The 17,857-nt window shown below is 36.2% G+C and overlaps 1 protein-coding gene across 2 annotated transcripts; it reads right to left on the bottom strand.

Moving 5' to 3' along the window:
• Positions 1-3,048: 3,048 nt before the first annotated feature.
• On the bottom strand, positions 3,049-17,648 carry twf2 (twinfilin actin binding protein 2). 2 transcript variants are annotated; one of them, XM_015048600.1, is made up of 9 exons: positions 17,208-17,648; positions 12,055-12,233; positions 10,546-10,641; positions 10,358-10,462; positions 9,637-9,651; positions 8,938-9,063; positions 8,708-8,858; positions 4,375-4,496; positions 3,049-3,666 (listed from the first exon to the last, which is right to left on the bottom strand). In XM_015048600.1, the coding sequence occupies exons 1-9, from the start codon at positions 17,302-17,304 to the stop codon at positions 3,499-3,501; spliced, it is 1,059 nt and encodes a 352-aa protein (XP_014904086.1). In that variant the 5' UTR covers positions 17,305-17,648; the 3' UTR covers positions 3,049-3,498. The 2 variants fall into 2 exon arrangements, with proteins under 2 accessions (XP_014904086.1, XP_014904087.1); XM_015048601.1 differs by lacking the exon at positions 9,637-9,651.
• Positions 17,649-17,857: the final 209 nt, after the last annotated feature.

Genomic DNA, 17,857 nt, shown 5'->3' with positions numbered 1-17,857 from the left:
TTTGTATGCCCTTCATACTATTTTCACATTTTGTCATGTTAAAACTTTAATTTAGTTTGTTGGATTTTAAAAGACAAAATTTTACTAAGTATATTTGGTCTAGTTTCTGGCGCAAATATTTCAGTACTGGAAATAAGACAGAACTAGCGTACATGTATAGTTTTAGCAAAATGTAGAACACACATCTCAAATGGAAAACAATACCACAACGAAATATGGTGGTGGCAGCATCTTGATTTCTGTTATACGGCAAAAACACAAAATCTTACAAAGTACTGGTTACACTGGCAAATTATTTCACCTAACAAGTCATTTTTCAAATGTTGTAAGTAAAATAATCTGCTCGTGGAACTAGAACTTTTTCATCAATATTAAGTAAAACAAGTCTCTATTTCTTGCTGAAAAGTTACTTCTAATTTAGTTTTTTTTTTTTAATTTCAAGTGTACTAAGATATTTCCAGAAACTATACCAAAAATACTTGGTAATATTTTGTGTCTTTCTAGCGTTAACCTTCTTTAAATTCCAACAAACTGAGGTAAAGTTTGTGATTTTAGCACGATAAATTGTGAAAATAGTTTGAATGAATGTATGAAAACTTTTGCGATTTCCTCTTATTTTTTACAAAACCCGAAAATCTTACCAAGTATTTTTGGTCTAGTTTCTGCAAATATCTTAGTACACTTGAAATAAGACAAAACTAACTTACAAGTAAGTCAGTGCTTCCAGAATATTGCTAAAACAATTATTAGATCCACCGGCAGATTATTTCACTCAACACAATAAATTTTTCGCATGCTATAAATAATCTCCTAGTGAAGCTTATGCTTTTTCATCAATATTTAGTATTAAATTATTAATTTAAAATTTCTGCATTTTGCTGAAATATTAGTTTTGTTCATTTCAAATCCATTGATATATTTGTACAAGAAACTAGACCAAAACTATCTTTGCAAGATTTTATGTTTTTGCAAAAATAGTTTGAAAGGTGTGGAAAATTTTACACATTCCTCTTATTTTCTGAATAGTTTTCGCCTTCAGGTATTAAAGTTCTCAGTTGCTGAAATTCTGTTCATCACAGTTTTCACTGCAGAGCAAATACTTCCAATCGGCAGTGTGGACTGCAGGACTTCAGATGTGATTATGATAACTGCACAATCAGATGTGCAGGATGTGATGTTTCTTTGAAATGAAAACAAGGTTTCCTGGAAAACCTGTCTTGACTGAAAGGCAGGGTTATTGTTGTTCAGGGTCTTTTATTTGGCGTTGGATGTATCATCAGTCAGTATTCAAGATGAAAAGGGATTACTCATGCAGCCTCATGCCCTGTCAGATGCTCGCTTTCAAACTCTATGTGGGCAGGCAGTCGCTCTTCTCTCGGGGTTCCAGGGTTGAATTCAGGCTTTCCAAGAAAACTATTAAATTTTTATGCGACAGACCACAGAACGGTTTTCAGAAGTTGTTCTGACCTCATGGAGTGCTTTCAATTGCAAAGTATTTTCTGCTTTTTCATTATTAGCCTTCAAATGTTGTTTTCATCTCCATGCAGGAGTTCGGAGAAAACCGCTGAATTCTCTGAACCTTTTAATGGGACCTGTAATTTATTTATTTAATTGTTTTTTTTTTTCTTTTGGCAGCTTGACATCAATAGGAACACTGCAAAAACAAAGACATCTTATCAACTATTTTGGTCTGGTTTCTAGTTCAAATATCTTACTATACTTGAAATAAGACAAAACTAACATGCAAGCAACGTATCAGCAAGATATAGAAACTTGATTTAAGTAAATAATTCTTTAATATTGATGAAAAACTACTAGGTACGCTGGTAGATCATATTACTTAAAACAAGACATTTTTCCCATGTTAGAAGTCAAATAATCTGCCAGATGAACTAAAACTTTTCTAAAATCAACATTAAGGAATTATTGACTCTAAACAAGCTCCTATATCTTGCTCAAAAGCTACTTATAAGTTAGTTTTGTCTTATTTTGAATGCACTAAGATATTTGGACAAGAAGCTACTGAAAATGGAGATTTTCTGTTTTTGCAGTGAAAGTGAATCCGTCTCATATTTCAGCTCTTTTTCAACTCGAATCATTAGAAGCTCATTTTGTTCTGCTTCCTGATAAGAGACTTTAACGTTGTTTTGTTCCAACATGATTTCTCAGACTGGACCATCATTTCCCTGAGCTGACTATAAATTAGCTGCTCAGTTAGCAGCCAAAACCAAATGATAAAATCTTCTTAGAAGGAGCGACCGCTTCATTCTGCAACATGACCAAGACACTGAATCACTCGCCTTTAAGCACATTAATCTTGAAATTAATGTGAGAGAGTTTAAAATGTGGCATTTGTGTGCTTTTAAAAATGATGAATGAGAGGAAAATGTTTGCAGTGACCAGCGTTTTCATCAGGCCTCCAGACTTGTAGCAAGTTTCCTGTAGCAAGATGTAGCTACAGGAAACAATTTGCTATTTCATCACTTTTCTTAGCAGAAATAGTAAATCTCATTTAACGTTTCTGGTTTTTAAACTAAGTCCATTTATGTTTTATTAAAATGGAGTTCGGAGGGATTCTAGACGTGTAATAGGACCAGATTTTTTCAGTTTCACGATCAGTTTGACTTCATCTGTAACGCTCCATCTGTAAATCTTTGTTTCTCAGAAAACGTTTCCCCAAGAAGCATTTTGCTTCTCCTCAAGGGGTTGGTATTATGCATCTTTATTGCACAATTCAATAACTATTGGTATAAAAATGCTGTATATATCAAACATGGCTTAAAAGAAATGCAACACCTTGAAATTGGGCCTCTGTCTCTTTAAAAAGCTCCTGCTCTTTCCATCACTCCACCTTAAGTGCAACAGTGCTCCTCTGTTATGCCGTTTAAAGCTGATATTAGGAGCGCTGGACTAAGTATGATAAGTTCAGCAGACTCACAGGTGTTCACTAATTGCTGCTGCCACTAGTCTGGAAGAGCTTCTTTAAGCTACTCTTTGTTTTCATTGTTATCTGCCTCTAGCTGGAAAAGAACAGTTCAAATTCATCAATAAAAGTTAAGAAGAAGCACAAACCTCTCACTGTCTGACTGCAGACAGTGAGACTGCTGGTCTGCTTTAATTCCCCTTTAATTAAATGTCCAGACTCTAACATTAACAGGTCAACATACTGAGTGTTTAATAAACATGTTGGATACCTGCAGACAATAAAAATGCTAAAATCTTAACAAAAAATACCCGACACCACTGTGTAAACAAAACAGTATTGTTCATTTCTCCTAAATGTCGATGCCAACATTGAATTTAACATTTTGCGAATAACAAATCCTCAGGAGCCGACTGTCTCGTGTGAGTGAGGATTTGTCTGTAAAACATTATCACAAAGACCAAAGGAAATTAAACAGCGCATCCCAAACAAATTTTGTTCTCCATATCTGGAGAAACAGGAAGGAAGGCCTGAAAATGCTAGAAGATACTCTCTATTTTCATTATGATCTGCCTCTAGCTGTCCTGAATGGCCTCTCCTGCACCCTTAATAAGACGCTTATGTCCCCGTTTTCCTGCTGGGCCTCGGGGCTTTGCAAAGGCCTGCTTGTGAGCGTACTGCTTAGGATGGACCTCGTCGTACAGAAATTCCTCCGTCAGCTCGTCTCCGTCGTCAATCTCCAACTGCACAACAACACCGCAGAAAATTCAGGATTCAGAAAGCAACTTTGACCTTCTATAATTCATTATAATCCACTACAAATACATAACTTTGACATGAGTAAATCATCGTCTGGCTGTATAAGTTTTAGCTCATCTGTCACCTGTTTATTTCTGGCAATGAGTTTAAATAAAGCCAGATGTTTAAGCCTCAAAATGCAGCTACTGCTATAAAGGTTCAGACAGAAAGGCTCATCACACTGCAAAACCCCCCAGAAAAATCAAAGTATTTTTTTCTAATGCAAATATCTTAGTACTCTTAAATATAGATAAAAGTAGCAAGTAGCATTTCAGTAAGACATACAAGCTTGTTTTAAATCAATACTTCATTAATATTGATTTTAAAAAATGTACTACTTTCACTTATAAGACATTTTCCCCATGTCTTAAGTGAAATAATTTTCTAGTGGAAATAGGAGTTTTTTTTACGTCAATAATTAAGAATTATTCACTTCAAACCAGCTCTGATATGAAGAGTTACTTGTCCGTTTTGTCTTATTTCCAGTGCACTGAGATATTTGCACTGTAAATATCTTGGTAAGATTTTGTGTTTCTGCTGTGTGTGTGGAAGAAACGTACACAGTGTGAGCCAAGTGATGAATCTGCATGTAAAAGTATGTTATCTAATGTTGTGGCCCGTCCACCCCCCTCGCCGGTTTGTCCATCTGTTACCTTTTTGGCTATTTCCAAGCGGTAATCCCTCTCCACATCCTCCAGTAGTCGACTTTTGCAGCTGGAATACAGCATCCGCTCCTTAATGCTGCAGCTGTATCCTGGCATGGAGTATATGAAGACTGCAGAGAGCGGAGAGCATCGAAACAGTCAGAAATATACTCGGCTGGAAGGAACTTATTATGTAAAATCCACCTTTTGGCATGTTTTTATTCTTCCATTTGGGTTTCTACTGCCTATAAAAATAGTTCAAGCTGTTAAAAAAAAAAACAAAAAAAAACACAGAGTTGTTTTCTGGTAAGAAGTTTGGAAAATTACCCGTTTCGAAAACCTCCTGATTGAGGCACATTCTATGGGCACTGCGCCGTTACCTAGCAACCCCAGTGGAGCCAAGCCCTGTTACCAAGCAACCAAAGCGGAACTCCAGCGCATTTGGTCAACTGATTTTACTGCTTCAATTAAAATTCAGCTCAAAAATACTTTATTGATCCCAAAGGGAAATTAAATATAAGTAAATTCAAATTAATTAATGAGACTAAAATCTCATTATCTAAGAATGATTTTTGAAAAATATATAATGTGCATGTGTTTTAAAGCCCATAGGTATATCATAACCTGTTCTAGAAAGAATAGGTCACTTTTAAGTTTTGTATGTATTTTTTTGTACATTTAAGCTACACTTACTTAGAATAATAAATATGTAAATCAGATTGGCGGTAAACTATAAATGTGTTGCACAATGTCTGTGGGTTCTCATCTTTTAAATATCCAGAAATGTTAGAGCTCTGTGAAATTTGATTAAAACTAGATACCACTTTAACCTTTTTCTGTTTAATTTTTTAACTTTTAAATTAAAAATTACATATTAAGTGAGGAAACTGAGAAAGGTAATTTTCAATTGGGCAGAAAAAAAGTTGGAACAGTGGCCAAAAGCGAAACATGGATATAAAACATCAGAATAAACACATCTAACCACTATTCAGCTTCGGGCTCAAAAGGGCCAGGGTTAAAGCGCTTAAGGACAGAAGGGCGAATAAATATAACTAGTTTAAGCATCTAAATTGTATAATAGAGGTGAAGCGTTTAGAAATTCCAGAGAAAATTGAAAACTCATCCTGAATGACCAGAATCATTGACCTTTTGACCGTATGGAAGATTTCAATCAGAAATGTTTATGGGAGAGAAATGCGTTTAGGACTCATTCAGAAAGCCACCGCTGGATTGAAGGCTTCGTGTAAAGAGTGTGATGGCGTAGCGGAGTATTTCACCTCAGTGAAACCACAGCTAGTCCTAATTGATGTATGTACATTTTATATCAGCAGTGGCTTTAGAAAATGTTCACAACCTGTTACAATCACGCTTTTTGGGATGTAAAATGTATCTATTTTTTAATTTCCTAATTTTAACTCGAAATAACAGTAACAACCTACTTGGATAAGTATGCACACTCTTGAACTAACCACTTGTTAAAAGCGACTTGATTTGGAAATATTTGCCCCTCTCTGCTTTGCAAAATTTCTCAAAATCTACCTGAATATGTTGTTTTAAGTCAGTAATTTCTTAACACTAATAAAAAAGTATTAAGTTTCACTGGCAGATTTTTTCCACTTAAAACATTTGAATAATGTCTTGTTATAAGTGGGGAAAAAAATCTGGTAGTGGAAATAATTTTGTGTTTTTGGAGAAAAAATTAATACTTTAGTCTCATCTGGAGAAAAATAGCTCCAGATCATGATGCTGCCACCACCATATTTAACTGTGGTGTTGCTTTCGGTTGGAAAGGTGCTGGTGTGGTTTCATCAGAACATAACACATTAAAATTTAAATAGAGCATTTAAAAATCTATAATAATTCATAAAATAACATTGAATTGATGAAATGGGTGAAGGTTGTTACTGTTTGCTTTTTAATCTATCTTTTAAATTGTTTAAATGTGTTTTAAAAATGTTAAAATTGTTTAGTCTGTTGATTTGAATTTTTATCTTTTAAGGTATTACATTATGTATTTTTTCTATAATGTTTGTAAAAGTATAGTGTTATTATAATGCTACTATTCCACAGACTAATTGAAATCCTTGAAAAAATAAACATTTTCATGCAGGTTTTAGCCAGATTAAGGGATTTTCTTTGGAAGAAAATAATTTTATCTTGCAACCCAGAAAAACACAAAAGAGTGTTTTCACGTCTTCAACACTCTGAAGCTTCTTCTTTTCATCTGTTTTGGGGAAACGCTCGGTTTTTGTAAAGTCACAGCCGTCCCATATTTTCCCCACTTATCGATAACGATCATCTCTGTGCCGCATTTAATGCTGTGGGTTTTCGTACAATGGAACCATTTTGATCTCCTCGCAGGCTTTGGCTTCGACTGAAGGAAGTAAATGCGTCTCGGAGCACAGCTGAACTTTATTTCCACTTAATCAGATTCTCCATAATTAATGGCAGGTGTGAACTCAGGAAGCCTGAATACTCTCATTGTATCAAAATATGTTTCAACCAAGAACAAGTTAAGAGTCTGTGCACTTATGCTCTGCTGCTTTTATGACACATTTACAAATTAGTTTTTAGTTAAATTGCACAGGATATTTGTCATTCTGTGGAAAAAGTTTTTACTCGAGGGTTCGCTTTACTTTGGGCTCTAAAAGTAGACTGCTATTAAAATGTTATGTTTTCCTGATACCAGGAAAAGGTGGGATATGCACACAGCTTTAAACAAATAGTTTCGAATCCAGTGTTCAGGCTTCTTGATTTCATTCCTGCCCTCACTTGCAGAGAATCTGACTAAATGGAAATCAATTCTGGTTTTCCTAGTGGGATTTTCCTGGAAATTGCTGATTTGCATACTTTAGCTGAAGCCATCATTTGCAGAGAGGTTACTGAACGTCAAAAGGATCTCATTGCACAAATATATCAGTCAGCAGAAGGATACAAATAATTCAAAACACGCGGCAACCGTGACATTTCAGAGACTCGATGTTTCTCTGTAATTGATGAAAAGAGTGAAGCTGGCCAGCAAGCCAGCAGAAGCTGCAAGGATCTGCTGGCCAGGATCGTCATGTGAAAACTGTCGTCTGCGTTTTCCACGTTTGTTGACGTGGGAGTGAAGCTGCACGACGGACTCCAGAAAGTGTCTGGAACCAAAACAACAGTACACAAGTGATACGTGGAGGTGGCAGCAGCATACTGCGGGATTACTTTACATCAGATTCTGTCAAGGAGAAGTCGGCTTTTACCCTAAACCTTCTGCTACACTGCAAAAACACAAAATATTACAAAGTGTTTGTGTTTAGTTTTTGGAGCAAATGTCTTAGTTCGCTTAAAATAAGACAAAATTAACTTACAAATTATCTCACTTAAAAAATAGGAAAAATGTCTCGTTTTAAGTGAAATAATCTATCAATGTAACTAGAAGTTTTTCATCAATATTAAGGAATCATATACTTAAGTCAAGTTTCTAAATCTTACAAAGTACTAGCTACTTAGCAGATTATTTTACCTAAACCAAGACATTTTTCAAATGTTTTAAGTGAAATAATTTGGCAGTGAAACTAAAACTTTTACATCAATATTCAGTAAAAGAAGTTCCTGTGTCTTGCTGAAAAGTTACTTCTGAGTTAGTTTTGTCTTATTTCAAGTGTAATAAGATATTTGCAATAGAAACTAGGCCAGAAATACTTGGATTTTGTGTTATTGTAGTGGAAAAAGCTGGAAATGCCTTCATTCTTATTTAATTTTTGAGCATCACAGCAAACATAAATGCAAATGAACAAAACAAAGACATCAGAATGACCCTGCAAGAGGTAAAAACCACATCTGTGGTCACTTGAAGAAGGCTGTGAGCCAGAGATGTTCTCTCAATCTGACAGATTTGAAGAGCTTTACTAAGGTAGATTAGGAATATATTACAAAGTCAAACTGTGGGATGCTGATGAACTTCTTACCCAAAAGAAAGCTGCAGTTTAAAGCTGTGCATACTTGTGTAAACACATTAATAACAGCTTTTTTGTTGTTGTTACACAAGATACATGTTACATTAAACATAGAAAAGCTTTTGAATTACCTTACTTTTTCTTTAAATGAAAGAATGTTGCATGTGAAAGGGGTGTGCACCGTTTCAGATCCACAGTGTGGAGTCACAACCGTTTTTTTCTCACTTAAATATTTGAAACGCAGCAAACTAAGCTTATACTTTAAAAATTAATGAGTTAACTCAACATTTCTTCACGTTGTCGCAAAGTGATGAGGGGAAAATAACTCAAACCGAGTTCATGCAAATGTTGAGATGGAGCACGACAGCAAAAACAGGATTATTACGGTACAGTGATCAGGAGCGTACCAACGGATTCCAGGTAATCTCCTTCATGGGAGTGCTTGTAAAGGAAGAAGTGGTATCTGGGAGTGTCTTTGGGAACCCGGCGGGGTAAATCACGAATTTCTGTGGGGTTGGCGTGGACCAGCTCTATCGTCTCCTTTTCCACATCCAGCCTCTGAAAACACCAGAGTAAACAACAGGAAGCTAAGTGGCTCTTTGATTGTTGGTTCAGAGCTGCGGCTCTTCCTGCTCACCAGCTGCACATAGTTGATGCGCCTCTGGGCCAGCAGGTGTAGGCTTCTTTTGGCTGACTCCTGCAGAGGAAAAGCGAGGCCCTGAAGTGTCTGGTGTTTGCTCTCCACGCTGATTTCTGTCTTCACCTGCAGGGGGCAGCACAGCATCGACAGGATACGTGAAATGCCTTTCAGAGACTCAAAGTGTTACAGGAATGGTAAAACTTTCTATTTCCCAATATTTGCGGCCCCTGAAAGATACAAATTTGGGCCTTCAGTATTTGATATAGGTTGATATTTTCTATCTTTAATTAGGGCAAAATTATCACAAATAAAATCTTGGTTATAACACAAATGTTTTGCTTTGCTAAATACACTAAGCATTTTCATAGAAAGAGTGACCTAAATCCTGATTTTATTCATCAAAATTGATTAATCTGTGATCTATAATTTACAATTGATGCCTAGAAAATTTAATTTTAATAAGGCAAATCTGCAGAACCATTTTTAAGTTTTGGATTTTGAATAATTTACAAATCATTTTCTAGCAGCAAATCCACTACTTTATTTGTTTAATTCAAGTATTGCATGTTCAGTTTATTGTTGAGTGAGTAAAAATATATATATTTTTATCCCTTGAGGCCATTTTGGCTCATGTGACAAAAAGTTTGGACACCCTGCACTAAAGCATAGAGATATAGTAACAATTAATGAACATACCTGTTTTACCCAGCCCTGGAAAGGAAATCATAACAAAGAATTACCTTTCAAGTAAAACTGTAGATATAAAATTATGTGAAAAAGAATGTGCCTCCTTAAGCATTTGTAATGTTTTTGTTTAACTTAAATGTGTCAGATCAACTTTAATATCAGAAAAACATGCTGAATAAGTACAAAATTTTTTTAATCCTGGCATGTTCTCAGGGTACTCCGGCTTCCTCCCACAATCCAAAAACATGATTTGGTTTCTCTAAATTACCTTTAGGTGTTGGTGTGTTCATGGTTGTTTCTCCAGTGTGTTTCTCTGTGTTTTTGTATGTGTAATACCAGAATATAGTTTTTAAATGGAGATTTAATTTATTAAGCGATTCAAGCCGACCTGGTCCTATGTGAAAATATATTTCCATCCCTTAAAACATAAATGAACTGTGGGAAACCATGTTTGTGCTTTTTAATAAACTAGCCATTTCCAGGCCTAATTACAGTCTGACCTGTAGATTCAAGAAATCACATTAAAACCTGGCTGAAAACCATCTCTGTGTGATGATCTGAAACTATTAATTGTGACAAAATAAACCAAATAAAAATAGAATAAATGTCTTTTCACAGCTGTATAATACTACATAAGGAGTCCAGTGCAGGCAGTAAAAAAGGGAGGCTGGTCATACACAAAGCTATGTGCAGGGATGACGGCACCACGGCAGACAGGCTGACCTCTCACCTCTGTGATTTTGATCCTCTGCAGCTCCTGCTCAGCTAGCGTGAGCGGAGCCGGACCCGAGCAGGACGACACGTAATGCTGGTAACCCTGCAAGCAGACATCCTCCTGCAGCAGCAACAGAAGAAAGAGATCGCCATAAAAACGCAGACACATTGTGAAAGCGGCGGCAAATTGAAAAGGTTTTTCACCTCCGTGGTGCCAAATAACTCGTACTTCACGTGGCCGCCGCCAAACTCTTTCTTCACTGTGGCTCGAGTGGCGGCGTACAACATCTTCTGCTTCACCTTCAAACAGCAGACATGAATTCATTGAGCCAAATCCTTCCTTCATGCAGGTCACAGCGGTCAATTTGTACATTTTCTTTAACTCTTTCTTTAAACAATTAAAGCTGCAGGATGTAACTTTTATAAAGTTTTACATATTTGTTAAAAGTGTCATTTTGTCATGACACCATAATATAAGGCAGATAATCTGTGAAAACATGTTAGCTCCTCAGCCTTGTGCTATGTGGAGAAATATACAACTCTGTCAGAAATAACCAATCACAGCAAGAAGGAAGGTCTTAGCGCTGTCAATCATTCTCATGTATGTGCTGCTCACATCCTCTGCCTTGCTCTTAGCTAAGCTACAGCTGGTTCACCACACCAGAGCCGGCCATGAATGCTAAAGCTAGTTCGTATGGCCACTGATAACATATTTTCCTGCAACAGTAAGTTGTTTCTCTGCCATTAACATTTTAGCAGCTCATACACAAGTTTGATTGACAACACTAAGATGCTCCTCCTGTTTTGAAGCAGAATAAGAGCATTTCGTCGGACAGCAATAGTAGCATTAGTAGATCAAGAAGGAGCTAGATTTCTTTCGCAGATTGCTTGTCTCATATTAAACTGTCATGACATGATGATGATTTTAACGATGAATATGTTAAAAACCTTGTTTTTAAAGTTACATACTACAGCTTTAGCAGTTTTGATGGTGTATTCAGTCTTGTTCTGCAGTGCATTTACACACTGCAAGCTAGATTTTTATGAAGCTTGCATCTTCCTCTCTAAGTGGCCTTTCAGCCTATGTTGATTCAGAACATGTTTCAATGAGAATAATGACACTGTTTGACCAACTTTGGCGTTGTTAACATCTTGTTTTGCATTTGTGTTGGAATTGTGATTTATATTTCACACTAACACGCGTTCATCTCTAAGTGCCAGAACCCGTCTCCTTTCTAAACACGATGATGGCTGGACGTTCCCACACTGCTTACACTTCTGTAAACACCATGCGATTGTTTGAACAAATCAACATGGCAACTTCAGACATCTGGGAATTTTTCCCTAAGCTGATCCAGAATTGCTCCACATCTCTCTTCCTGATATCTCGACTTATTTATTTTTTATTTAATTTGAAGAGAGCAACAAAAAAAATCTTAAAAGTTATGTTTCTCGTTATTCTGGCATTTAGCAAACATAGTTTTGGTGATCTCACAAGAAATGTAGCTTGATTTTTATATAATAATGTAAATATCTGTTTCAACTGGTTACAAAACTAAACATGCACAAAGCTTTTAGCAAAGCATAAAAATGTGATTACTCCAGCTGAATTTAAATTAAAATAAAACAGAGTTAATATAGAGTTTCAGATTAAATTTCTGAGGCTGGTGTGTCTCCATAAAGTTTTAGCAACATGTTTTTCTTTTCTCTTACTGGAGACTGGTCAGGAGACCAGGAGATGAAAATCCACTCGTAACCCAAAGCATTCTGGGAGTCGAGGCGGTACAGGACGTAGCAGGGCTCCTGGTCATCCAGCAGAGGAAGCAGGAAGTGGTCATAGTCCTGGTCCCAGTGATACTGTGGCTCCCTGTAGGCTCCCAGCACCAGCTGCTCTGAAAATCAGACCAGCACTCATCACATACCAGAGCCTCTCTAGAGCAACACGTAGAGCTGCCACATCTAGATTTCACATCAGCAATAAACGTGTTTAAAAATGTGTTTCCTTTACAACTGAATCTAATTAAGTAATTAGAGGAATCATTTTAGGAAGAAAATAGAAAAACAGACAAACTATTAAAAGTTAATACTCAAAATGTTTTTGTTTTAAAGCAAATAAAATGCTTCATACTTAATACATTTCTATGCAAGATATAATCTATTTTTGATGTTTTGAGACTAATAAAAAATTCTCAATTATTTTTCAAAATTTTTATTTATTATTATTTTTTGCATCTCAAACCCTTGAGAACAGGGGTGTTCAAAATGTGGTCCACGGGCCACAAGTGGCTCTTTAGAACTCAGACAATGGCCCTCAAAAACTTTAGCTAAAAATATTTTTAAGATATAACAAATGCAGGTTTTAACAGTTTCTGAGCTTTTTCATGAAATAATTTGAGTTCTGCAACAGAATTACACAAAAATTACAAATATTTATTTGGATCCGTTTTTCTTGTAATCATATTGGAAACTAGAGGCTTTTTTTTTAAGTCTCCACAAATATTAACATTCCATAGAATAAAGTTTCACCATGTTCTTTATCTTAAAAGGTAAAAAATTGTGATAAAACCATGGCTCTGTTGTTTGTCACCACAGCGAATTTTGCTGGACGATAAATTGTTCCAGTAATTATTGATAAATGACAATAAATGGTGTTTCAGAGAAATAAAGACTGAAAAACTGTTTTCACCCAACAGATATCTACAAGAACTAATTCATCCAAACCCTGATCATCATCTTCTTAACATCCTGGTTGTTTCTGTGCACTTCTACTATATTTTCTTTTCATAATTAAATATACTTATTTGCACTGCCTTCGAGCGTTGCTATTTTTTAAATTTTGTTGCTTTCTTGCTCAATTACAAATTAATAACTCTAATATTGTTATTTTGAGACAATCTTCAAGTAATTTAATGATACCAACATAATAATCAAGTTTGCCCTCTCAAAGACCAATAAACTTTAAATAAAAATAAAAAAAAAACACACCAAACACTGAGGCTGGAAGATATTTTAAATGTCTAAAATAGTAAATAAAACAGGAATAAAAACCAAAACCAATAGTAAACTGGATTATAATGTAATCAAAATGGAAATTATGGAGCTCATTTTAATTTATCATGGGATTAATTGGTTAACTGCTTATTGTGACAGGCTTTGTACTTTTTTTGGAAGACCATGTGACACGACCTTTATTTGAGGGCCAAAATGGTTGCCAACCCCTAATCTAGAAGATTAGGTAAATTCCCCTAAAATGAACTGCTTGACTGTCCTGGAAAGTTATATAAAAAAGCTAAATTAAAAACAGATTAAACCAACATAACCATGTATTTGTTCCCCAGATATCGACTGCACAGCCTTCCTGAGTATAATCTGACAACCTTGGCTGCTATGATGAAAGAAAATAAGATTAGGTTTGGAGTTAAAAATGCAGCTGGGTTATTTTGTGTGAAACACAAACAGAAACCTGGAGTCTGGTGTCCTTTGTTGGGTACACGGGGGTTTTCCCCTTCGACTCTCTTGGGGCAAGTTTCTATTCTGAGCTGCAACACATTCCAGCTCTGCATGCACATACTTTCCATCAGCCATTCTCTGCAGTCTTTATGCATCTAAACAAGTATGAACCTAACTACTGACTGAGAGATGTTTCTCTGTCTGCTCGGTGAATATGAACCTCAGGGTGATGCAATCAGATGCAGAGATCTTGTTTTACCTTTGACACTGGAATAGGCAGAGCGCGTCACGTGTTGGTTCAAATAGCCGAGCGGCGACCCGAGAGAGCAAAGTGAATAGGGGTAGATTTAGGCTGATCATCCGGGTGAAGGGTTCTGTTTTCAGTACTGGTACCGCCCAACTTTAATATTCATGTTTGAATCATTCGGGAAACTCATCATCTGTGCTTCAAAATGTTATATTTAGTGGCACCTGAACTGGAAACTAAATATCAGGATGCAGCCTAAACAGCATTCATTTGACCAGATATTCCCAGTGGCGCCCCCAAGAGGAGGACACGAGGGGGCAATGGCCCCTTCTTGAAAAATGTTGACCTCCTCTCACCCCAGAGAATCATGAAGACAAAAATGTAAAACCCACTAAATAAATAAATACAAAATAAATAAAATTCTCTATATTTTTTTTTTCAATTTTAAAATTATTGTCATTGTTAATATTATCTGTAGATTTTCTTGTTTCGAGTTAGTCTGTAACCATTTTGTCTATGCAATATAATTTATTTGTTGGCTCTTTAGCCATTGAACTGGTACATGAATATTATAATATGGTTTTAATTACAAAGTGAATCAGTAAGTAATGTATGCACGTTTTCTCTGCCCTACTTTTTATTGTGTCATTATCAAAGTGTTCATGACATCACTGTTAAAATGTCTCAACTCTTTCCCCCTCATACTTTTCACGTTAAAACTACAAACCACAATGTATCTTATTGAGATTTTATGAGGGACAAACACAAATTGGTACATAACTGTGAAGTTAAAAGAAGACGAGATAGCCTGCTGTACTCAAATATTTCTAAATGAAATCCAGTAAATTTCATTTAGAAGTCACATTTATAGTAAAGAAAAGTACATATTTATGTATTTTAATCTGGTATAATTTCAGAGAGCATCAGTGAACAAACAGCATCATGAACACAAGGGAACATACTGGAAATGTCAGGGAGGAAAATATGAATACCTTTCAAGTGGGATTAGGAATAAATATCTTAAACTTTAAAGATCTCAGAAAGTAGATTAATCAATTAAAATTTAGAGAGTTTTTCACAACTGCAAATTGACCAACAAATAGTAAATTCTTTTAAAAATCACAAACTTCTTAAGGTACATGTTTATTAAAAATTATAAGTTGAGGTTTTTCAACAGGTCATATAACATTTGTGTGTCTAAGTTTTATGGAGCTTAACTGAGGGCAAAATGGCTCTCTGGATTGTAAAAGTTACAGCCCTTTGGTCTAGTGAAAGTCTAGGTCATAATCCTACTGAAAATCTGTGAAAGTCCCTTCATGCTCTCCATCCAATCTGTCTGAGCTGTTTCACAAAGATTGGGTGAAAATGTCTCTAGATGTGCAGCTCTAGAAGCTTTTACAAAGTACTGATTTAGAGGGCCGAGCACAAATTCACACAAATGGAAGTTTTTAATTCATAAAAGTCCTTCTACTTTCTTAGTCTATCACATAAAATCCCAACAGAATACATTTTATTGGGGGTGTGAATATTTTTGCGAAGGACTGTATGTATGATAAGTATCAGATTAAAGCACCAGCCATTCTCTGTCACTACGCTGTCTGACATCAGCCTTAAAAATATGTGACCAAATACTTCAAGTGATCTCTTCTGTTCACAAAGATAGCCCCAAAAACTTCCCACATTGCATCTGACATGAATCATATTACAGCGTGACATTGGTTCCACACAAAAACATGATGTAAACACCTCGGAAATAAACAGTTGCCTAGAAAGTTATTGCTTCATCCAGCTTTTCTTCTTACAGGCTGCCTTGCTTTCAGACGACAGCTGCTCTGGTTTTCATTTTCCTGAGGACAAGACTAGCTTTTCCCCTACTTTCCTTTTTTTTTTTTTCTCCGCTTTGTCATTGCTGTGAATACCAGGGAACTTAAATGCTCTCGACACATGCTCTGTTGCTCGAGAGAGGTCAGCCATGAAAACTGAAAATAGTTTGGAGTTGTTTTCATTTGAATCACAGAGAATCAGCTGTTTTCTAAGATATTTAAAAAGGTCATTTTCAGAGTTAGCTCGCACTCAATTACATTTACTTGAGTGACTTTTTGGGAAAAAATTACTTTTACAAGTATTTTTTGCTACTTTTTAGTTTAACTTGAGTAACTTAAGTATTGTTGCTCTTACTTAAATGAAATTTCAGAAGTCACCAGACATGTAGTTTTTGTTAGTTTCATAAGCGTTACACTGAAATGAATTATTATTTATTATTATTCCTGAATATTTAAATTTTGGTCTTTAAAATACTGAAATTTTCACATAACTTTATATTTTGGTACATCTGATGATGCAATTTTTAAATATTAAATAATTGATGTTTTAATCAGTTAGTCATTAATTGATATCCTTTTAACCAAATAATTTTTTACTCGAGTAATTTCTTGTCAGCTACTTTTTACTTCTACTTGAGTAAAAATACATTGAAGTATAGTCAATATATAATGTCTACATTTCTTCGGTAATCTACCCCCCTATAGTCGTTTTACCAGATTTTATTGAGAAGTAAAATTATTTCCAAGATTTGAAATTATCTTCAATGTAAAAAAGTAAATCAAGCTACATTTATAATCAGATTTTAACAATTCCACTAAAAATAGAGGAATATCAAAACTGTACAAATATTTGTTCTGTGAAGTACTGATTTATTTTTGTGAACTTAAAACTTATCAAAGTTTTTGTATAAACTCTGGCTGTCCTTGAAGGTTTATTTAAGTCAAGGTTCAAATAATCTGTGCAGAGGACCAGCTTGTCCACTGCGAGGTATCCGATGTCAGCAGGTCAAATTGAAGACTTTTTAAGGCCAGCTTGAATTAAATTTCAAACAGAAAAAAACTATAAATACAGGGGATTATCGAGTACAGCCAAGCGACAGCCAAATGGCGATACTTTTGCACTTAACCGTTATAGACGTAAGCTAGCTAGGCTATATTAGCAGCTAGTTACCAACCGCCGCCATAGAACGCACCGAAGATGGCTGCGCGCGCAACTTTTGTCACAGAAAAGTTCCAACTGCCTATCAGATGACACAACTTAAGGCCGGTGTTTGGCACATTTTCTGTTTGTCACGTCCATTTAAGGGTTTTTAAGGCTGCGTGGCACCCTGCACTGGGTCACTCACCGTCCTGGATGCAGACTTTGATGAGGCGCGCCGCTCCGCCTCTTGCCCTGGCCAGGAACTGCCGCAGCTCCGGCGTCACCACCAACGCGAGAAACATGGCGGGTCAAGTTGGGTCTTCCTCCCGCCGTGGGTAACAAGGCGCGGGGGTGTTCAAGAAGGGAGGCGAGGATGGCTTAAGACGAAGCAGAACCAGGAACTCCACCGAACCAAAACAATCAGTCCAAATTAGGATGAAGTATGAAGAGTCGTCCTTCTTTTGATGCAAGACTGCAGAGCGTGTCTGTGTGTCTGGACTCTAAGTGTGACGGAATGAGACGGGACACTGCTCAAGTAACTGGGACAGTGTCATGTGGACAGAGGTGGAACCTGATCACCTCTACCAAATTTAGCTCCATCTCTGACTGTCCAGGCAGGGGTGCTGGACTGTGAAGAGACAGAGACCCAAAACTGTGGTGATGTAAACCCAAAGGCCAGCCAATATTTAATAAAGAGTGACCAGTCTGGGTTGAGGACGGTGATAAATACCGGCTTTTCTATTATATTTAGTGTTTGATGAGTTAATGTAACCAAAGTGACTTCAAGGAAGCTATCCCTGACTTATTTAACTCAAATATTTCCACATGGGATGATTCTGATGGTCAACAGATTGT

The sequence above is a fragment of the Poecilia latipinna genome, unplaced genomic scaffold (assembly GCF_001443285.1).
Source record: "Poecilia latipinna isolate Pla-1442-1.1 unplaced genomic scaffold, P_latipinna-1.0 Scaffold893, whole genome shotgun sequence".
In the NCBI taxonomy this organism is placed as follows: domain Eukaryota; kingdom Metazoa; phylum Chordata; class Actinopteri; order Cyprinodontiformes; family Poeciliidae; genus Poecilia; species Poecilia latipinna.
This window is presented reverse-complemented; position numbering and strand designations above follow the sequence as displayed.